General features: G+C 40.7%; 1 protein-coding gene across 1 annotated transcript in view; it reads left to right on the top strand.

The window, feature by feature from the left end:
• zbtb24 (zinc finger and BTB domain containing 24) overlaps window positions 1-23,435 on the top strand; it is a 56,460-nt gene extending 33,025 nt beyond the window's left edge. Inside the window, exons 5-7 of the mRNA XM_072246231.1 lie at window positions 6,163-6,246; window positions 16,737-16,818; window positions 21,812-23,435. Coding sequence (XP_072102332.1) covers window positions 6,163-6,246; window positions 16,737-16,818; window positions 21,812-22,652 — 1,007 coding nt within the window. The 3' untranslated portion in view covers window positions 22,653-23,435. The remainder of the gene's footprint in view (window positions 1-6,162; window positions 6,247-16,736; window positions 16,819-21,811) is intronic.
• The last annotated feature ends 960 nt before the right edge of the window (window positions 23,436-24,395 follow it).

Below are 24,395 nucleotides of genomic sequence, written 5' to 3'. Positions count from 1 at the left end.
TTTCATATGAAGAAAGACTGGATCGACTGAAAGTTAGAAGATTGAGGGGGGATCTTATTGAAATGTATAAAATTGTAAAGGGTTTGGACAGGCTAGATGCAGGAAGATTGTTCCCAATGTTGGGGAAGTCCAGAACGAGGGGTCACAGTTTAAGGATAAAGGGGAAGCCTTTTAGGACCGAGATGAAGAAAAACCTCTTCACACAGAGAGTGGTGAATCTGTGGAATTCTCTGCCACAGGAAACAGTTGAGGCCAGTTCATTGGCTATATTTAAGAGGGAGTTAGATATGGCCCTTGTGACTAAAGGGATCAGGGGGTATGGAGAGAAAGCAGGTACAGGGTTCTGAGTTGGATGATCAGCCATGATCATACTGAATGGCGGTGCAGGCTCGAAGGGCCGAATGGCCTACTCCTGCACCTATTTTCTATGTTTCTATGTTTTCTCTTCCCCCTCCTTTCTTAAAAAGTGGGATAACATTAGCTACCCTCCAGTCCTCAAAAACTGATCCTGAATGTATAGAACATTGGAAAATAATTACCAATGCGTCCACGATTTCTAGAGCCACCTCCTTAAGTACCCTGGGGTGCAGACCATCAGACCCTGGGGATTTATGAGCCTTCATTCCATCAGACTATCCAACACTATTTTCTGCCTAATGTGAATCTCCTTCAGTTCTTCCATTACCCTAGGTCCTCCGATCACTATTACATCTGGGAGATTGTTTGTGTCTTCCTTAGTGAAGACAGATCCAAAGTACCTGTTCAACTCGTCTGTCATTTCCTTGTTCCCCATAATAAATTTACCCATTTCTGTCTTCAAGGGCCTAACTTTGGTCTTAACTAATTTTTTCCTCTTCACATACCTAAAGAAGCTTTTACTATCCTCTGGGTCTTTTTTTTTGCACTCTCTTTAAACTCATTGGGGCTTTGGTTCAAGTGCTTCCTTTAAAGTAACTGCGTCCACTGGGGAATTTATGATGTTGCTGTAGCACCAAAAGGAGAATGAAGTAACATTGTTTTTGAGTATTAGTCTATAGAAGATCTGCCACTACCAAAGTCCCAAGCTTGCTGGATAAGCAAACTTTTACTGCAGTTGTCAGAAACAGATACTGAAATTTAAAGAAATATATTGTTTATCATAACACTACTTACTCACCCTGCAGTGTAAAGTAAATTAAGATACTCAGAAATGCTGGAATTTCAAAAACTGGTTACTGTTCTTCTGCAAAGAATACTTCACATAATTGCAACTCTGGCCTCTTCATGATGAACCTAAAGAAATCAATGTGGCCTCTAATCTGATCTCCAACTAATGCTGTTTAGAACTTGAACCCACCAAAAAGACACTTGATACAAGGAAAATCCCTAAAGAATGAGTTTGGTTTTAATTTTTTAAATATATTACCATATACACTTAAACTGCAAAGGTGCTACTTTAGATGTCAATGATTAATTACAAATCCCCAACTCCCCATCCTCCCACTTCATTCCACTTCTCTCTCTCTCTCTCTGTCTCTCTCTCACACACACACACACACACACACACACAGCAACCTAGTTAGCCATACTCAAGTCAGGAAGATGTGTGCTATTGGTGGTAGAGGTTATGGGTTGGGTAACATGTGATGCCAGGGCCTCATAGCTCCAACGATCTACAAGGGGTGATTGATAAGTCTGTGGCCTAAGGTAGAAGGAGTCAATTTTAGAAATTCTTGGTAGAATTTTTGATTGAAGTTCTCCGCGTGAAATCATTTTTCCTCATATTAACTTTAGATCTGTGTCTTTGGATTAATAATTTCCAGAGCAGTTTCTCTGTTCTTTCCTTTAGACCCCAAATGACTTTTGAACATTGGTATCATGTCTTCATCTAACTGACTGTTCTAGTAAATCTCTCATGAACCACTCTGAACACTTCACATTCTTTCTAAATTGCTGGGTCCAAAATTGTTTTTTCTCTCCAGTTTTTTGTGTAACTTACTGTTGCCTTTGTTTATCACAACTGTAAAACTTCCATACAGATGGTGCCTGGCGTCCAGGGAAACTTGGCTGCATGCATTTGGAATTACTTGCACACAGAGGCAGAGGATAGTAGTAGATGGACCTTATTCTGACTGGAGGTCCATGACTAGTGGTATTCTGCAGGGATCTGTTCTAGGACCCTTTCTCTTTGTGATTTTTATAAATAACTTGGGTGAAGAAGTGGAAGGGTGAGATAGTAAGTTTTCAGATGACACAAAAGTTAGTAGAGTTCTGAATAGTGTTGTCTAGGTTTTAAAGGGACAGAGACAGGATGCAGAGCTGGGCTGAAAAGTGGCAGATGGAGTTTAATTGAGAATGTGAAATGATACATTTTGGATAGTCAAACCCGTTGGCAAAATTAATGGCAGGTATCTTAGCAGCGTGGAGGAACAGAGGGATCTTAGATTTCATATCCATGGATCCCTCAAAGTTGCCACACAAGTTGACAGGGTGGTTAAGGAGGCATTCGTTCAGCGGGTGGGGGGGAGGGGAGAGGAGATTGACTACAAGAGCTGCAAGGTCATGTTGCAGCTCTATAAAGTTGGATGGACCACACTTGGAGCATTGTGTTTGGTTCCAGTCACCTCAGCAGAACGTGAAAGCTTTACAGTACAGAGAAAATTTACCAGGGTGTTGCCTAGATTAGAGTACGTGTCTTATGAGGAAATGTTGTGAGCTAGGGCTTTTCTCTTTGGAGAAGAGGGTAAGAGGAGACTTGACAGAGGTGTATAATATGAAAAGATGCAGCCAGCACCTTTTTCCCATTGTTACCAATAGCTAATAAGGGAGGACATCTTTATATAGGGGGATGTGAGAAACACACACAAAATGCTGGAGGAACTCAGCAGGCCAGAGTACAGTCGACAGTTTGGGCCGAGACCCTTCATCAGGACTGTGGGGGGGATGTGAGAAGTAGGTTTTTTACACAGAATAGTTAGTGCATTGCAGACATCCCACCTCTCCTGGAAGATCCAGGAGTCTCCCGCATATCGATAGTGGCTCCCTGACGCCTGGAAATTATATACAATATCCCGGAAATAGATTTTTTTGAGAGGGAGAGGGAGAGCGAGCATCCTGATTGGTCTCTCTTCGAAGAGTGGTCCCCAACCACCGGGCCACAAGGAAACAATATGATTTGGCGATATGAAACGATATGAGTCAGCTGCACCTTTCCTCATTCACTGTCACACCCACTGTTGAACTTGAACACATGCAAGGTCATTACCCACGCATCATCTGTGTCAGCGCGGGAAGGAGATCAGCTCTTCGAGCTTGTAAATGACGGCGGGCTGAAAAGTTTGTTTGACATAACATCTCTGCCAGCATTCTGGATCAAAGTCAAGGCTGAATATCCTGAGATAGCCACGAAAGCATGAAAACATTGCTTCCATTTCCAACATCATATCGCTGCAAAGCGGAGTTTTCTGCAATGAATGCAACGAAAACTAAATTGCAGAATAGACTGGACATAAGGAACCCCCCTCACCCCTCGATGGGACCATCTTGTTGCAGGAAAACAAGCCCAGGGCTCCCACTGATTCAGCGATATTGGTGTGTTGCAATGATTTTATATGTTCATACGGGGAAAATATGCACTGTGTGTTTAATATCCAAATGTTACTTAAAATGTTATGATGCTATTGACTCATCACCTATATTCCAGTCGTGATTAACACCCCCCCGCCACCCCGGTCAGCTGGTCCGCAAGAATATTGTCAATATTAAACTGGTCCGCGGTGCAAGAAATGTTGGGGACCCCTGCTAAGTAGACCTATCAGTTTTCTCTGTGGGCGGGCTTTACAGTCGACCTCAAAAATAATGACAGTGTTGCTCGCTGCACTGTTTGCAACAGTGACTTTTCTATTGCCCATGGTAGGTTAAAATGTAAAAGACATGTTGAGGTGAGTTTAACAGGTGTCATTACAGCATAGCTAACGTTATTTAAACTAGCTGGCTAGCTGCTAAGGAGCTACGCTATTGATGTCCTACGTGATGAGGCCAAACTCCCTGTAGACTTGCTTAAAGTTGTAATAGAATAAACATGATAATATAATATAATATAAGCACATATTTTAATGTCACATTTGCTGCATATACCCAACTTGGTTTACAGATTAGACAAAATCACTAAACAAAGTATTACATACACCCTTGGAGGTCGACGGGCGGGGGGGTGGGGGTGCTACCTCCCTGAAATGGTGGTGATACCTTCCTGAAATGAGTTTTTGCAGGGTGGGATGTCTGGTATTGGACACACTACTGGGAGTGGTGGTAGAGGGAGATTCATTGGTTACATTTAAGAAACTCTTAGACAGACACAAGATAAAAAAAATGGAGGGCTATGTGGGAGGGAAGGGTTGCATTAATCTTAGAATAGGCTGAAAGTTTGGCACAGCATTGTTGGCCTGTACTGTGCTGTACTGTTCTATGTTCTATGAGTGGGGTTGCAGACCCTCTGCCGGATGTCAGATTTAGCCTGAAACAGATTCCCCAGCTTAAATAATGTAGACTTTCAACCTTTGAGCTCTGCCAAGTTTAGTGACAGATTATTGTCAGCAACCTTTGAACTCCTATATTCTGTTAAGTGTTCCCTGAAATACCAAATTGCAGACATGTACACAGGTAACTCTGGCATATTTCATTTCAACCAGCAATAAAACCAAACAAGATCCAGTTTGTGTTTATTCTTGCACATATATATATATGCTAGAAAGTGCTTTCAGTAAATGACTGCATGAATTCTAGTTAAAATGTAACAGAGAAATTTGTTTTATTAGGCATAATTCCAGATGGTGGTGTACTTTACAATGTGTTCCAAAGGAATATATCAATTAGTCTATGGGGAGTTTCTTGTGGGGCTCTGTCTATCCGGAATCCCATAGCATTACACTGAAGAGTCACCTCAAATTCTGCCCCAAAGCAGACCTGATGCAGAAAATAAATATCATCAATTTCAGTGGAAATCGTTGGTCAATAGTTTAGCAGTTAAAGGGGAATGTTATACATTCTTAAAATTATTTTGCTTCCATTTCATATTTTTAATTAAGCCCTTTTGAGTTTTGTTCATGTTAATTTTTAAATTAATTTTAATTTTATAATTATTTATTTAAACATTAATAGTTTAAAAAGGTCCTGAGCATCAGTGCCATTTGAATAGTATTATTGTTAAAATAAGTGACTAACTTCACAGCTGTGAGTTCCTTCTCTCACGAGAAGCCATTTTGGGATTAGGCATTTGGCTGCAAGTGGTCTATTTGAAAAAAGCTATTGCACTCCAGCATGTAGAGGTCCAGTGAGTAAGTCCCAGCAGAGGCAGACATTCCTGGAGATGAGCCTGGCATGGTAACAATTACACTGGCATCAAAATAGTTACTTTTGGTCTTCTAAAGTTATTTTGACCTTTCCCATTTTATGTACTTTTTTTTTAAATCATTCAAGGGACGTAGGCTTCACAGGCTGAACCAGCATTTTAATGCCCGTCCCTAATTGCCCTTAAGAAGGTGGTGATGAACTGACTTTGTGAACTACTGCAGTCCTTGAAGTGAGTGTATACCCATTGTGCTGGTAGGGAGAGTGTTCCTCCATTATGACCCAGTGGCAGTGAAAGAGCACAATATTTTCCAAGTCAGAATGTTCTGTGATTCAGAGGGCAACTTCCAGGTGGTGGTGTTCCCATGCTTTTGCTGTTCTTGTCCATCTTGCAAGTAATGGTCATGAGTTTGGAAGATGTTTTGCTAGGGGCCTTGGTGGGTCGCTAAAGTACATTCTAAAGGTAGTACAAATTGCTACTACTGTGCGTTGGTGATGGAGTGAGTGAACGATTAAAGATGGGGTGCTTATCAAGCAGGCTGTTATTGTTATATCCTGTACGGTGTCAAGTTTCTCGTGTGCTGTTGAAGCTGCACCCTTCCAGGCAGCTGGAGACTGTCCCATCACACAACTGGCTTGAGCCTTGTAGATGGTGGCCAGCCTTTGGGGAATTAGAAGGTGAGTTACTTGCCATAAGCTTCCTAGCCTCTGACCTGTTATATGTAGCTATATTGTGTATTTGTTCACTTTATTTATAGCTATATATAGAGGGAACATTTTCTCATCAGAACCAAGATAATTAAAGCATTATTTTCCCTTTCTGTGTTTTACCAGGTCAGTCTTTACCTGAATGTGCACACTGTCATCGTAAATTCATGGATGCTGCTCAACTCAAGAAACATGTGAGAACCCACACAGGTAACATGAAGTTTAACAATGTATGCTATATAAACTATATTTTAGGGGAAGAATGCTTGCTACTTTATTTTACCCTCAAGATTAGGAGTTTTTATTTGCATTAGACTATGCAGTGACTGAAGAATATAAACAGAAGCCAGACTCTTCATCTGAGAGATAGGATATTGTGTGCACCACCTGAAGTATTTTTTTTATGTATTCTGCTTTCAGAATGAGTAAAATTGATATCATATAATAATGTATTGAGTAATGACAAGACAAATTGTTGCAAATGGGTTGTATGTTTAATAGTCAGTGGATTCCAGTTAATTGGGACACATCGGGACTAGTACATTTTGGCCCAATTAGCGGAATTTTCATGAAAGTAGTTAAAAAATGATAAAATAAATGACAAGCTACCATTTAACTGAGGAACAAATTATGTATTTAAATGAAATACAGACCAATTAGAACACTACTAATACTACTACTGTAGTATAAAACTGTGTATTAGTTCCTAATAGTTATTGACGGAGGAATTCATCCAGTGTATGCTGCCATGTTCTTTTGATTGACTGTAAATGAACAAAATCAGCTCAGATGCCTAATGCCGATAATTGACTGTCTTTGTACAAAGCTTTTGACAATTTCATCCTCCAAATCTTCATTTTCATTGTAACATTCAAGATTGATACCTTCAAATCCTTCGTAGTTGCAAAATGCTTGAAGTAGTGAAATCCTTTCATTTTCACATCCAGCCGTTTCTGGCATCTCCAAGCCTGAATGCTTGAAACCACAGTGAGAAAAACAGTTCTGAATTGTCTTACTGCTTATGTCTCAACAACAATCAATGACAGAAATCACTGCTTTTGGAACACAAACACGTGCGACTGACACTATTTAAAAGTGGTTCGCTCTAAGCATGGTGCACTGTCTAATTGCCAAACAAACGCGATTGATGCTAATTTGAAACTTTGGCAACAGTGTCATGTCCCAAATAAACAAAGTGAAACCTGGGCTATTTTCTCAATTAGTTTTTGTTCTTTAAGCATTGTCCCAAATAAACAGCTGCCTGATTAACCGATGGCCTATTAATCCAAATCCATTGTAGTTGCAGAGTAATTACATTAGGTTTTATATTAAAATAAAATCATGTTAATTTCTTACAGAGCAGTTCAGAGAACTTTTGAACTGCAGTCACTGCTGTGAGCCAAGAAATGCACCGGGCAATTTGTATACAGCAGTTTCCCACAAGTACAAATACTGTTATGGCAAAATGATTTGTTTTAGTAATATTGACTTGTTTTTCTTTCAAATGGTGCCCACAATGTTCACCTGCTGTCTCAGTTTACTGTTTCAATTTAAAGACATACACAGTGTAGCACTTGGTTGTGTACTTAAGTATGACTCGAGGGTCTTGTGCTCAAATTTCTGATTTGGACTTGAACCAGCAATCTTCCTTCTCACATGCAAGTGAACACTACAAATTGGGCCACTGGTGTTGCTAAATCAATTGGAGATTTGTGGGCAGTCTGGAAAAGTGTCAGAAAGGTATGAGAGAAATTATTCAACATGTTAATAGGAATAAGGGCATCCAGTGTACGTATGTTAGGAAAGTTGTAAATTTGGAACAGAGAATATTTAGAGATTTTCAAGAAAGAGCAAAGAGAGAAAATTTGTTCTGTCTGGTAACTCATTCAATGCCTGGCTTAGAAAAAATACAGGTTTGCACATGGCACTGAAGTAGGGGATGTTATTGAGAGTGAAGGTGTTTATCAGGATTTACAGAGGGATCTTGATTAGTTGAGTGAGTGAGCTGAGGAAAGACAGGTAAGTATGGAATATTGCGTTTTGGGAACCTTGGTCAGCATGCACAAATTGGGCCGGAAGTCCTGTTTATGTGCTTATGACTCTATGAGTACATACAGTAAGTTGATTTTTTTTCCTCTCACTTAACTATTTTACCTGAAAAGATGGTGGAAGCAGAATTCAGAAATTTACAGGCGAATTGGACAAGTACTTGAGGTTAAGACAGGATTATGGAACTATGCCCAACTGTACTTCGCAGGAGCTCAGTGGGATAAAAGGCCAGTCTCAGTGTTGAGAGCTTCTATAATTCAAGATAAGAAGCAACTGAATTCCAGACTCAGAATGTGTTCATTGATCGTGCAGAGTAAAACCGGAGAAATCTTTGCCTCATGGGAATGTGATTAATTGCTGCGGAAATTAGAGGGAACAGAAGATCTACTTGTCCTTTCAACTTCAACAATAATCAGTTGTAAATATATAATGTGAGATAAATTGTAGCTGTTGGTGGTTATTATATAACGATATGCTTCATTGCAAATCCATATCAATGATCCTTCCCATAAAAATTCTCTAAAACTGGGTTTCTCTAACTGAGATGTTCTTTACAATGCAGCATGTTGGTGACCTTGTTAATTTTTTTTAGATTATGAGGACACTCAGTCCTCATTTATTGTCATTTAGAAATGCATGCATTAAGAAATGATACAATGTTCCTCCAGAATGATGTCACAGGAAACACAGGACAAACCAAGACTAAAACTGACAAAACCACATAATTATAACATATAGTTACAACAGTGCAAAGCAATACCGTAATTTGATAAAGAGCAGACCATGGGCACGGTAAAAAAAAGACTTGAAGTCCCGATAGCCTCATCATCTCACGCAGTCGGTAGAAGGGAGGAACTCTCCCCGCCATGAACCTCCAAGCGCCGCAAACTTGCTGATGCAGCACCATTGGAAGCACCCGACAGCAGCGGACTCTGAGTCCGTCTGAAAACTTCGAGCCTCCGATCAGCCTCCGACACCGAGCACCATCCTCTGCCGAGCGCTTCGACCCTGCCCCAGCCGCCGAACAACAAGCAAAGCCAAGGACTCGGGGCCTTCCTCTCGGGAGATTCTGGACCACACAGTAGCAGCAGTAGTGAAGCAGGCATTTCAGAAGTTAATTTCATCTTTTATGCAAATAAAAATAGTCCCAGCACTTTGCAGGTAAGACTGAAGGGGCATCCAGATTTAGCAGAGTGGCAGTATCAATAATTCATTATGTTCTTATGATCCAAAGCTACTTTACAAAGCTAAGGGACCTGAGGGGCAACTTTTTCACGTGGAGGATAGTGCGGATATGAAATGAGCTGCCAGAGGAAGTGGTTTGAGGCAGATATCATTTATTAAGCACTTGAATAGGTCCTGGAATGACATTGGGTGAACATAAGAAATTGGGACTGATAATGTGGTTGGCATAGACTCACTAGCCTGAAAGATTTGCATCCATGCTGTATTGCTTTATAACTCTGTAAAAATACTCTGACAGCACTATTGGATAGGTGTTCCAAGATTTAGAGCAGGAGTTCCCAACTTGGGATCCACAGACTCCATCCTTGAATGGTATTTGTCCATGATGTAAAAAAGGTTGGAAGCCCCTGATTTAGAGCCAGTGGAGGAATGGAGATATATTTCCAAATCAGGAAGATGTGTGCTATTGGTGGTAGAGGTTATGGGTTGGGCAACATGTGATGCCAGTGCCTCATAGCTCCAACGGATCTACGAAGGGTGATTGATAAGTCCGTGGCCTAAGGTAGAAGGAGTCAATTTTAGAAAACCTAGCACATATATATTTCAACATAGTCCCCTCCTACATTTACACACTTAGTCCAGCGGTCATGGAGCATATGGATCTTGGACCTCCAGAAAGTGCCCACAGCAGGGGTGATTGATACGTTCATGGCCTAAGGTAGAAGGAGATGAGTTATTAACTTCAAACTTTCTGCATGATCACTCAAAGAGTTGAACTGCATGTACATATAAAGAGAGCTGTATAACTCGTTCTCCTTCTATCTTAGGCCAGGAACTTATCAATGGAGTTTGCATACTTTTCCCTCTGACCATGTGGATGTCCCCAGGCTGCCTCTACACCCCAGAGAGATTTCCTGGTTAGTAGATGAATTGGCCTCTATAAAATACTTCTAATATAGTTGGAGTTGATGGGCATGTGTGAGAGAATGGGCTGAGGAAAATTTGCTATGAGAATTATCTTAGATGTGATGAGCTGTACGGGTAAGGAAATATAAGGAAATAAATATGAGAAATTAAAATTTAAGAGATTTTATTAGAGTAGCCTAGGTCTGTATCCCAACTAGTGTTTCATATTAAAGTGTAAACAGTTTTATTTTGTGCTTTTAGCAGCTTTTTAATTTATCAATTACCATTTTGTTGTCTTGGTAAATTTACTGGCCGTTTATGAGATATTGAGTGGGTAAGTTTCTCAGGATTAGGCCATCATTAATACAGAGTCAAATTTGTTATCATGGGCTTAGCCGATGTGTAATTTGTTGCTGTGCACCGGTGCAGTTCAAAAATATAAAATGACTGTAAAGTACTAAAATAAACAAACAGTGCAAAAAAAGAATAATGAGGTACTGTTCATGGGTTCATAAGCCATTCAGAAATCTGATGGTGGAGCTGAAGAAGCTGTTTCTGAAACACTGAATGTGGTTCTTTGGGCATCTATGGAAACTGCAAGAGCTTTTGGTGACAGACCGAATTTCCTCAAACTCCAATTGAAGCAAAGCCACTGGTATGCCTTCCTTGTGATTGCATCAATATGTTGTGCCCAGGATATATCTCCAAATGTCGACACCAGGAACTTTAAGCTGCTCACCCTTTCCACCACTGACCCCTCAATGTATTCTCATGACTACCCTTTTCTGCAGGCCACGATCAATTTGTTGATCTTGCTGACACTGAGTGCAAGGTTGATGTTGTGACACCAGTCAACCAGCTTATCTGACTCTTTCTTATATGCCTTCTTGCTGCCATTTGGGATTTTACCACCAACAGTGGCATCATTAGTGAATTTATAGATGATTTTTAAGCTGTGCTTAACTACACAATCTGATTCAGAGGGAGTAGAGCAGTGGGCTCAGCACACATCTTTGAGGAGCTGATGTATTGATTATAAGCAAGGAGGAGATATTATTTCTAATCCACATTGACTGTGATCTCCTAATAATGAAGTCAAGGATTTAGTTCAAGGGAGGTACAGAGGGCCAGGTTTTGAAATTGGTAATTAGTACTGAGGGGTTGAATGCTGAGTTATAATCAATAAACAGCAGCCTAATATATTTAAAAACGCAAACAACAGGAATTCTGCAGATGCTGGAAATTCAAGCAACACACAAAAGTTCCCCCCATCCCTCCCCACTGATCTCCCTCCTGGCACTTATCCGTGTAAGCGGAACAAGTGCTACACATGCCCTTATACTTCCTCCCTTACTACCGTTCAGGGCCCCAAACAGTCCTTCCAGGTGAGGCAACACTTCACCTGTGAGTCGGCTGGGGTGATATACTGCGTCCGGTGCTCCCGATGTGGCCTTTTATATATTGGCGAGACCTGACGCAGACTGGGAGACCGCTTTGCTGAACACCTACGCCCTGTCCGCCAGAGAAAGCAGGATCTCCCAGTGGCCACACATTTTAATTCCACATCCCATTCCCATTCTGACATGTCTATCCACGGCCTCCTCTACTGTAAAGATGAAGCCACACTCAGGTTGGAGGAACAACACCTTATATTCCGTCTGGGTAGCCTCCAACCTGATGGCATGAACATCGACTTCTCTAACTTCCGCTAATGCCCCACCTCCCCCTCTTACCCCATCTGTTACTTATTTTTATACACACATTCTTTCTCTCACTCTCCTTTTTCTCCCTCTGTCCCTCTGAATATACCCCTTGCCCATCCTCTGGGTCCCCCCCCCCGTCTTTCTTCCCGGACCTCCCGTCCCATGATCCTCTCGTATCCCTTTTGCCTATCACCTGTCCAGCTCTTGGCTCCATCCCTCCGACTCCTGTCTTCTCCTATCATTTTGGATCTCCCCCTCCCCCTCCAACTTTCAAATCCGTTACTCGCTCTTCCTTCAGTTAGTCCTGACGAAGGGTCTCGGCCTGAAACGTCGACTGCACCTCTTCCTACAGATGCTGCCTGGCCTGCTGCGTTCACCAGCAACTTTTGTGTGTGTTGCCTGATATATTTTTTTGGTTGTCTAGGTGTCCCAAAGCAGAATGGAGAACCAGTGAGATTCTGTCCACTGTTGACCTGTTGTGGTGGTAGCTGAATTGTAGCAGGCCCAGGTCTTTGCTCAGGCAGAGTAAGTTATAACTATAACCAACCTCTTGAAGAAATTCATCACATTAGGTGTGAGTGCTGCCACACAATATTCTTTGACAAAGTTGCTGCATATTGTCCAAGTTGATTCACCCTGTAAACATAATAAATTACAAATAAGCTCTTCCCGGGCTTCTAGGTGGGTACAGGTATCAATTTTAACCAACGTTTCGATGACAAACTCTGCCATTCTCATCGGGGATTATGCCGAGGCATGTCCAGTCTGGTGGTATACAGTGCCTATAAAAAGTATTCACTTCCTTAGCATATTTCAAGTTTTATTGTCTTTCAGCATTGAATCACAGTGGGTTTGATTTGGTTTTGTTTTACACTGATCAACAGAAAAGACTTTTTCATGTCAAAGTGAAAACAGACCTCTTCAAATGATCTAAATTAATTACAAATACAAAACACAAAATAATTGATTACGTAAGTGTTCACCCCTTTCAAGTAAATGTTTAATAGATGTACCTTTGGCAGCAATTACAGCCTTGAGTCTGTGGGGATAAGTCTCGAATCAGCTTTGCACATCTGGACACTGCAATTTTCCCCCCATTCTTCTTAACAAAACTGCTAAAGCTTGGTCAGATTGCATGGGGATCATAAGTGAACAGCCCTTTCCAAGTCCAGTCACGAATTTGCAATTGGATTGAGATCTGACTTGGCCACTCCAGGACATTAACTTTGTTGTTTCTAACCCATTCCTGCGTAGCTTTGGTTTTATGCTTGGGGTCATTGTCTTGCTGGAAAACAAATCTTCTCCCAAGTCGCAGTTCTCTTATAGACTGCATCGGGTTTTCCTCCAGGATTTCCCTGTATTTTGCTGCATCCATTTTACCCTCTACCTTCACAAGCCTGCCAGGGCCTGCTGCAGTGAAGCATCCCCACAGCATGATGCAGCCACCACTATGCTTCACGGTAGGGATGGTGTATTTTTGATGATGTACGGTGTTTGACTTGCACCAAACATAGTGTTTAATCTGATGACCAGAAAGCTCAATTTTGGTTTCATCAGACCATGGCATCTTCTTCCAGCTGTCTTCCGAGTCTCCTGCATGCCTTCTGACAAACTCTAGCTGAGAGTTCATTTGAGTTTTTTCAACAGTGGTTTTTTGTTTGCCACTCTCCCTTATAGCTGCAACTGGTGAAGCAGCTGAGCAACAATTGTTGTATGTGCAGTCTCTCCCATCTCAGCCACTGAAGCTTGTAACTCCTCCAGAAAAGTCATAGGTCTCTTGATGGCCTCCCTCACTAGTCTCCTTCTTGCACAGTCACTCAGTTTTTGAGGATGGGTAGCTGTAGGCAGATTTACAGCTGTCCCATATTCTTTCCATTTGTTGATGATTGATTTTACTGTACTCCAAGGGATATTCAGTGACTTGGAAATTTTCTTGTATCCATCTCTTGACTTGTGCTTTTTAATGACCTTTTTGTGGAGTTGCTTGGAGTGTTCTTTTGTCTGCATGGTGTAGTTTTTGCCAGGATGCTGACTGACCAGCAATTGGACCTTCCAGCTACAAATGTATCTTTACCACAATCGAATCATCTTGACTGCACACAGGTGATTTCCATTCAACTAATTATGTGACCTCTAAAACCAGTTGGCTGCACCAGTGATGATTTGGTGTGTCACATTAAAGGGGCTGGGGGTGAATATTTATGCAATCAATTATTTTGTGTTTTATATTTGTAATTAATTTAGATCACTTTGTAGAGATTTGTTTTAACTTGACATGAAAGAGTTTTTATGTTGATCAATGTTTTTAAAAAAGCCAAATTAAGTCCACTGTGATTTAATGCTGTAAAATAATAAAACATGAAAACTTCCAAGAGGAGTGAATACTTTTTATAGGCACTGCATATACCCTTGTCATCCATCTCGCCTGATTGGTTAGTCCTCATCCAATCAGGTTTTTGCTGTCCCACCTTTTTTACAATCGAATTCCAGCTCTTAATTAGAGTGAGACCTTCGCCTTCGTTAAAATTCTTTTTCTCTGGTTTTTATTTCAATGGCTTCCTTCACCAGGCGGTCCCAGAGCCATTGGCGTGGCATAGTAGTTTTCTGCCATCGAAGTCAATCCTGTGGCCATTGCGAATGCAATGCTCTGCTACTGCCGATTTCTCCAGGTAACCCAAACGGATACACCTCCTTGACTTCGACGGCACAAAACTATTGTGCTGCACCAATGGCATTTGGGACCACCTGGTGAAGGAACCTCCAGTCCAGTGCAACCTCTAGGTTCCCTCCAGTCATGCAGAACATCATGGTTGAAAATATATCACTAATTCTTAAATATTGCTGGGGTATAATCCTGAAACTCTAGTCAAGGCACTGTTGAAGTACCTTCACCATATGGATGACAAGAAGGAAATTGAAAGATAGAGAGCAAATTATCTTTTTGAGAGTTTGAAAAAATATTGATAGGTTCCCTTCCCAATGGTGAACCTGCTGGATTTAAACTATTGCCAGTGTGATATTTTAGTTCTGTTTTATTTTCAGGATGGTGTAAACAAATTCACTACATATTTTTAATTTGTAGCAACTGTAATGTAGAATAATACAGCAATCAAATCCAACAAATGGAACAGAATTAACGTTAGTGGAAAGATTAATTACGCAGCACTCTTGAACTGAAATGCTGAAATTTCAAAAGAAATACTGGAAAATCTCAATCTGTCAAGTAGCATCTGTGGGAGGAGTATCAGTTTACATTTACGATCACTCAATTCACTATTGAAATATGGTGATTGTTTAGGGAGCACTTGCATGGGTTTTTAGATAAGTTTGTGCCATTGAGACAGGGGAAAGAATGGTAGGGTGAAGAGATGGATCTTAGTTAGGTGTTTGAAGAGGTTCCCCATTCAGAAAGTCAGGAGGCATAGGATCCAGGGCAAACTGGCTGTGTGAATACAGAATTAGTGCTACAGTTACCCTTTGCCCATTGGAAGCAGGGAGTGATTGTAGATGAAGTGTATTCTGCCTGGAGGTCGTTGACCAGTGTTCTGCAAAGATCTCTTCTTTGACCCCTGTTCTTTATGATTTTTATAAAAGTGATTTGGATGAGGAAGTGGAAAGGTGGGTTAGTAAGTCTGCAGATGATACAGAAGGTTAGTGGTGTTGCGGATAGTGTAGAAGGTTGTTCGTAGGTTACAACGGGTCATTGAAAAGCTGCGGAGCTGAACTGATAGAGTTCAACCCAGAAAAGTGTGAAGTGACTCACTTTGGAAGGTTGAATTTGAAGTTAGTATACAGGGTAAATGGCAGGATTCTTAGCAGTATGGAGGAACAGAGGGATCTTGTCCACATCCATACTTGTACGATGGCCTTTATTAGTCAGGAGATTGATTTCAAGAACAGTGAAGTAACATTGTAGTTCTTTAAAACTTTGGTAATACCACATTTGGAAAACTGTGTTTAGTTCTGGTTAAAGGAGGGATGTGGAAGTTTTAGAGAGGAGATTTACTGGGATGCTGCTTGGATTAAAAGGCTTCTCTTATGAGAATAGGTTGAGCGAACTGAGGCTTTTCTTTCAGGAGTGAAGGAGGATGAGATATGACTTGATAGAGGTATACAAGATGATAGCATAGATCAAGTGGATAGCCAGAGACTTATTTTTCTCAGGGCAGAAATGGCTAATACAAGGGGGCATAAGTTTAAGGTGATTGGAGGAATATATAGGGTGACGTCAGAGGTATTTTTTTTTACACAGAGAGGCGAATGTGTGGTGGTAGAGACAGCTACATTAGAGATATTTAAGAAACTCTTCAGTAGGGAGATAGACAACTGGTAGGCTATATAAGATCATAGAGTAAGTTAAAAAATCAGCACAACATTGTTGGCTGTTAGGCCTGTACTGTGCTGTACTGCTTAATGTTCTAGTTTGTGGACAAAAATATATAGTAGATAAAGCAGAGGAAACAGTCAGTTATTCAACAATGGGACAGGAGTTGAAGAAAACAGGGAATAAGGTAGCCATTTTGGATATGATAAATCAGGAATCACAAAACTTCAAAGTTGCCAACACTTTGTCTCTTGTTGTGCCTTAGCCCTTTATTGTGACAGCAGACGAAGCTTTACTCCACATTTATACCCTGAAGGTAACTGAGTCCCGATACCATTGCTTTGAGTAGCTCAAAACATTTTGAGAGAGAAAGATTGATGTGTAAGAATAAGAATTGGAACTCCTAAGTCAAACTACAATGCTAGAAATACATATACAGGAAGGCCTTGGGCATTAAGCATGCCTTATCATTTCTGAGAAAGCATCTGCCATCCAACAATGGTAATAGTATTAACCTAGTTCTTGTTTTTTAGGTGAGAAACCATTTACATGTGAGATTTGTGGTAAATGTTTTACTGCAAAAAATACCCTGCAGACCCACATAAGAATCCACAGGTAAATATTTTACGTTTTGACCTCTACTTGTGTTGATTTTAGTGTAGATAATAAAAATCAATTTAAAATCCCTAACAGTGAATGTAATATGTTGAGTAAAGTAAGTTTCATTTATTTAGTGCTTTTCATAATTATGTATCATCTGGAAGTATTCAGATCCATTGAAGTGCTGTAATTATAATGATATAGGACAGCATAAAGGCAGCTGGCATGTAGAAAGGCTGTCCAACTAATTTGTTTTGATATAATCAGAATGTACTGAAAATATTTAACAGTTCAGGAAGTACCTGTATAGAAAGAAACCAAATTAACATTTCATCAAAACTGGAACACAGAACAAGACTAGGGAGGGGTGGGGAAGTCTGTGATAAGATAAAGTGGATGGTATAAATTGGTTGACAGAATATGGTGAAGGTTTGTTAATGACAACTAATCTATCTGGAGGGCATATGAAAAGAGGAAAAACTGAGGTGAGAGAAGCACAAAACAACAAAGAAGATGAGAACAAGCAATGCTGAAACTGTGACATATGCAAGGCAGAACTTGCTGAAAAATCTGAAATAAAGGAGGAAGCTGAGAAAGCCCAGCAGATCAGGCAGGATCTGGGGAGAAAGAAAAACTGAGCTGCATCAGAGCTGGCCAGGGATGGAAAAGGGAGAAAAACAGGAGACAGTGGAAATCTGAACCAAAACAAAAACAGGAAATACCAGAAACACTCAGTGAGAAGCCCTGCTTCCACTGTGTACTTCATTCCATTATGCCGATTTCTCCAGTGTCACCAAATTTGTTCTTGTAACATTTCCCACACTTGTCCTTTGGAAAGGTCTTCCTTTTTCCTTAATCCTTGACTTCCCTCTTTCATAGCTGTCAGGACTTTCAACTACATCTATTCAAATTCATGCAATTTTACTCTCAATCCTTCTCACTCTAAGCAAGTATGCTGTTCTCCATGTCTTCATCTTCCTTCCCAGAATGATCCTCCATAACTTCTGTCACCTTCAACAGCCTGAATCATTTTCTTTTCGCTTCCCCTTATGGCATTTAAACTCCCATTGAGACTCCCTGATTCACCTGTCCATCTCTACCAATACACATTCTCTTCACAGCTCCTGAGGCAACTAAAGGAACACATGCTTTTTTAACTCTTCCCTTCCACTAATCTGGAACCACTTTCAGGTGAAGTAGTGGTCCACTTACATACTTAGTGCTCACAAAACAATTGCCTCCACGTTGGTGAAAACAAAGGCAAATTGGATGACTTAATTGCAGAATACCTACATTCAGTTGCAAGGTTAATACCGAGAATGCCGCCTTACCCCATGTCCTCCTACTCCCATTCAGATTTCGCTATTTCTGACCTTCTTACACTGTTCTAATGAAGTCCAATGTAGACACAAGAAACCTAGGCATTCTATAGCTATTATGATTTAACTTTGAATTCCACAGTATTAGATAATCAGCCTTTCTAATTTATGTGAGAAATAGCCAGCCCTTGCATAACAGGAGGAAACACACACAAAATGCTGGAGGAACTTCAGCAGGTCAAGCAGCATCTATGGAAAGGAGTAAATGGTTGACGTTTTGGGCTGAGACCCTTCATCAGATTTTCCTGATGAAGGGGCTCGGCCTGAAAGTCGACTGCTTACTCTTTTCCATCGATGCTGCCTGGTTTGCTGAGTTCCTCCAGCATTTTGTGTATGTTGCTTTGGATTTCCAGCATCTGCAGATTTTCTTGTATAATAGGAGGAAAGTTAGGGGTACTTGGCAAGTAAGGTGGCATCTGTGGGAAGAGCAGCAATGTTCTGTTTCTCTCTTGGTGGGTGCTGCATGACCTGCTAGGTGCTTCCAGTATTATCTGTTAGACTTTCAGATTTCCTGAAGAATTTTTTTTCCGTTCCTGGTCAGTTTTGATATAATTTGTTTTTATCTCTCTCTGCTCATCTGACCTTCTAGACTCTTCCAACATTTTCTCTTACGTCAGATTTCCAGCACCTGAAGAATTTTTTTCCATTCCCTGGTCAGTTTTGATATAATTTGTTTTTTTCTCTCTCCGCTCACCTGACCTTCTGGACTCTTCCAACATTTTATCTTATGTCAGATTTTCAGCAGCTGCTATGATTTGTTTTTCTTTTATTTCTCTTTCCACTGTTCTCCCTTTATTTACACCACCCCAGACAGAGTACCAGCCTTTTAACAACCTTGTCAGTCAACATCGACATTCCCTTTGTCCTACCCACCCTTCCCCCTTCTCACTAACTTAAAGTATGTTTTTTTTGTATTTTTCTAGTTCTGTTCAAAGTTCATCAATGTGAAACATTAACTTTGTTTATCTCTTCACAGTGGTTACCACTGAGTATACACAACCTTATCTGTTGTTATTTCTCGCTTCCCTAAGTCCATTTTTAAGCTCCTTCCTGGCTACCTTGTAATTCTCAAGAGCCCTGCCTGATCCTTGTTTCCTAAATCTTAAGTAAGCTTCTTTCTTCCTCTTGACTAAATGTTCCACATCTCTTGTCAACCATGGCTCCTTCACCCTACCATCCATTCCCTGTCTCAATTAGACAGACTTACCCAGAACCGCATGAAATTGCTCCCTAAGCAACCTTCACATTTCTGTTGCCATTTCCCTGAATAAGTCTGCTCCCAATCCACACTCCAAGTTCCTACCTGATAGCATTATAATTCCCCCTTCCCCTAATTAAATACTTTTCCTTACCGTCTGCTCCTATCTGTATCCAAAGCTGTGGTAAGGGTCAGGGAGTTGTGCTCACTGTCTCTGACACGTTCACCCATTGAGCGATCTGACACCTGACCAGACTCATTACCAGTACCAGATCCAATGTGGCCTCTCCTCCAGTCGCCTGTCTCCGTCTTGCATCAGGAATCCTTCCTGCATACACTTAAGAAATTCCTCCCCATCTGAACATTTTGCACTAAGGAGCAGGCAATCAATATCAGGGAAGTTTAAATCACCCATAACAACAATGTTACTTTTGCTCCTTTTCAAAGTGTGCTGCCCATTCTGTTCTTCAGTTTCTCTGTTGCTATGGGGGAAGGAGGGTGTCCACAGAATACTTCCAATAGAGTAATTGCTCACTTCCTATTTCTGACTTCAACCCACACTGATGCAGTAGACAATACCTTCACGACAGGCTCCCCTTCTGCAGCTATGATACTATCCCTGATTAGCAACACCACTCTCCCTCTTCTTTTATGTCCTTCCCTGTCCCTTTTGAAACGTCCAAACCCCAGAACATCCAGTAGCCATTCCTGTCCTGTGACAGCCACAACATTGTAGTTCCATGTACTGACCCATGCTAAGTTCATCACCTTTATTCCTGATACTTCTTGCATTAAAATGAACACATTTCAACCCATCCAACTGACTGCAATCTTGCCCGATCAACTGCCTGTCCTTCCTCACAGAACCACTACGTGCTGCGCCTTCCTGTACACCAATTGTCCCATCCTCTGACCTGTCACTCGGGTTCCCATCCCTCTCACAAACTAGTTTAAACCCTCCACAGCAGCTGTAGCAAACCTGCCTGCAATGATATTGTTCTCTGTCATGCTAAAGTTTAACCCATCCTTCTTGTACAGGTCATACCTTCCCCAGAAGAGATCCCAATGATCCACAAAAGTGAAACTATGCTCCTGGCACTGATTCCTCAGCTACACATTCATATGTCAGATCAACCAATTCTTACCCTTACTGGCACATGGGATAGGCAGCAATCCAGGGATTACTACCCTTGATGTCCTTCTTTTCAGCTTCCTACCTTGTTCCCCCACCTTTTTCCTACCTGTGTCTTTGCTACCAATATGTGCCACAACTTCTGGCTGCTCCCCCTTCCCCCTTTAGAATGCTGAGATGATCTGAGATGTTCCTGACCCTGTCACCTGGGAGGTCACATGCCGTCTGAGAGTCTCTCTCTCATCCACAAATTCTCCTGTCTGCTCCTCAATCACCACTGCATTCCTCTTCTTCCCGCTTTCCCTTCTGAGCCACAGAGCCGGGTTCAGTACCAGTCACCGCAGCTTTCCCCTAGTATGCCCCTCCCTCCCCGATAGTATCTAAAGTGATATACCTTTTATTGAAGGGAATGGGGTACTCTGCACGATCTCCCTGTTCACGTTCCCTCTATTGACAATCACCCAGCTACCTGCCTCCTGCAGGTAGGGGTAACTACCTCCCTATAGATACTATCTATCACCTCCTCTTCATTTTCCTATATGAGTTTTAGGTCCTCCAGCTGTAGCTCCAGTTCCCTAACACAGCTCGATGCACCTCCCACAGATGTAGCTACAGGGAGACTGGAGGTCGCCCAGCTCTCCCACATCTGACATGAAGAACACTCCACTGACCTTAGATCTATTCTAATTAGTCTAGCTAGGCACTAATAGACAAAGAAAGAAACTTACCAAAATTTTGCCTTACCCTCCGCCTCATCTAGCCGAAGCCTCAAGCTCTGCATTCTCTGTCCACTCACATAATAACCGCTCCCACAATGGCTGTTCTGCTTCAACCTCAATTCTTTTTATAGGCCTTTGCCAAGTGCTTATAAATTGCAATATCTCAACCCTGCCGACAAGTTCCGAAAAGCCCCGCTCACTTTTAAAATCTTGTACTCACTCTCTGCAAACAAGCAACTGCACACGATATTTGAAGCCTACCAAAAAGTTCTGAAAGATTGCGTTCATTTTTTATTTTGATATTCCAACCCATTACATCCAATTCCTAAAATCTACTCGTACCTCTTCACTTTTTAATACTTTTCTGAGTTTCATCTGCAGAGTTTAAAATTATCCCAAATATTTTTGCAGCTGGAAACAATATATATCCTTCACATACTAAATTGTGTTGGACTATACTTTCCTTCCAGTTTGGAAAAGCACACTGTCTGCAGAATAAAACAATATAATTACATGGAAGTAATGATGTTTTGCAAATTATATTGTGGAAACAATTGTACAATATTTAATATTATTCTAGGGGAGAAAAGCCGTTTTCCTGTTCTATCTGTGGAAAAAGCTTTGCAGATCCTAGTGCAAAACGACGTCATGATGCTATGCACACTGGAAACAAGCCGTTTGTTTGCTCAACATGTAATCAACGATTCACTCGTGCTGACAACCTAAGGTCTCATATGAAGATTCACAGCAAGGAGAGGAAAGCCCATGGATTAGTTAATGTTCCAGGTGGTACAGAGGAGGTGAAGACAATCTTGCAGCTTCAGCAGTACCTCCCTACAACAGGTGAGCAACAGATTCAGCTTGTAGTCACCAATGACGTTCATAACATAAATTTCATGCCCAACCATGGACAAAGCATCAGCATTATTTCAGCAGAGGGGTCACAAAGTCTCCCTGAGGAACAGGCCTCAAACTTGGCTCTGCTAACTCAGCCAGCAGAGCACATGCAGAATCTGACTTTGGTATCCCAGCCTGGACAAACAGACGACATTCAAGCCATTGGCATGGTGGAAAACCAGGAAGGTGCAGGACAGCCAGAACAAATGCATGTGATCACATTGACAAACGAGGAAGTAGAACACCTCCAAGATCAAGCTCAGCAATTGCATATAACACATGGGAGATCACAGTCTATTAGTCTTGGGCGGGAGGCTACTCAGCCAGGTCAGTTGAACCAGGAAGAAGCTCAGCACTTCCAACAGAATCGATCTGTACATGCCTCTGAGCCACCATCTCAAAGAGTATCTGTGAATCAAAGCTCGCAGCAAACGCAGGGAGAACATATCACAGACCAGACATTCCAACTGCAAGCAGGCAGTGTTTCTTATCTCTATACGACCAATTTGGTCACACAGAACTAGGGAAATCAAACTTGTTTGAATACTTACTGAAAGCAGGATGTGTTTGAATGACTATTTAAAATGGAAGCTAACTCATAATTTGATTTTGTTCAGATGCTTACAGAGGATATATAACATAGCACCATTATTTGCTAATTTTAGTAATAGATTTTTTAATATGTTCCAGATTGTTTTCTCCTCCTTTGCTTTTACATCTTTGACTCTTTAGAGGTGGTACTAAAGTCTTACGCTGGATTTCCTTCCCCTCTACCCAAACAGAAGATATTATATGCACATGAATTCCAAGTTGAACATCATCAATTAGGTCTACTTTAACATTTATTTTAGTAAGTTAAAAGAAAATGCCTTTTCAATTGATTTTGTCAGCTCAATGCAGATATATGCTAGAATATCAATTGTGGAGCCTCAGTTTAAATGTGTCTGGGCGTCTGTTGTGCCTTTTTGGAAATAATATACTTGAGATCTTTGCAACAAAATATTTGCTAACTCAATCCTTATTGCTGCTTTCTTTGAAGATTTTGAATTAAAATATCAAATATGTTTATTTAATACTAGAATTATAATTATGTATATAGTTTGAACTTCTATTCATGATGCAAAGTATTTCTTAAATACTAATTATGAGTCTAAGTTCTGGTTTAGAATCCGAACCTAATTAGGAAGAACATTTATTTGTTTATTTCTTTGACCCTTTCTTCTTCTTTGTTTTTTGGGGTATTTCAAGTTATCAAAGTTATAGTTTTTTTTTAAAGAAAGTGTTAGATTTTGCTAATAAATACATATTTTGCATTTTGGTTGAAGATTAAATTGCAACAATTTGTTAAGTAAAATGTGTGCTATTATAGTTCTGAATTCTGAATGGTAAAAGTGTAAATTATATATTTGATATTAATACAAAAGTTTTCTGATTATTTAATGTTATGTTTTCTATAGTGTTGTTCCCTTCATACTATGTTATGACATTTGTAGCCATCAGAGATGTACTTTATACCAGTTAGTAATCAGGATCTTATCACTGTACAAAAATGATAAAACAGCAATCTTAAATCATATTCAAGTTTTGTTTTTTGACCTTCTGAAATCTGTAGATCGTGTAACTAACTATGAGTCATATTTTTGTGCATGTGGTTATAGTTTTAAAAAGCTTATAATAATATAACCACATAACCATATAACAATTACAGCACGGAAACAGGCCATCTCAGCCCTTCTAGTCCATGCCGAACTCCTACTCTCACCTAGTCCCACCGACCTGCACTCGGTCCATAACCCTCCATTCCCTTCCTGTTCATATATCTATCCAATTTAACTTTAAACAACAACATCGAACCTGCCTCAACCACTTCTGCTGGAAGCTCATTCCACACAGCCACCACTCTCTGAGTAAAGAAGCTCCCCCTCATTTTACCCCTAAACATTTGCTTTTTAATTCTCAACTCATGTCCTCTTGTTTGAATGTCCCCCACCCTCAATGGAAAAAGGCCATCCACGTCAACTCTATCAATCCCCCTCATAATTTTAAACACCTCAATCAAGTCCCCTCTCAACCTTCTACGCTCCAAAGAATAAAGACCTAACTTGTTCAACCTTTCTCTGTAACATAGGAGATGAAACCCAGGCAACATTTTAGTAAACCTCCTCTGTACTCTCTCAATTTTATTGACATCTTTCCTATAATTCGGTGACCAGAACTGTACACAATACTCCAAATTTGGCCTTATCAATGCCTTAGACAATTCCAAC

The sequence above is a fragment of the Mobula birostris genome, chromosome 2 (assembly GCF_030028105.1).
Source record: "Mobula birostris isolate sMobBir1 chromosome 2, sMobBir1.hap1, whole genome shotgun sequence".
NCBI lineage: Eukaryota > Metazoa > Chordata > Chondrichthyes > Myliobatiformes > Myliobatidae > Mobula > Mobula birostris.
Note: the sequence above shows the minus strand (reverse complement) of the source record. Positions and strands in the feature narration are given on the sequence as shown.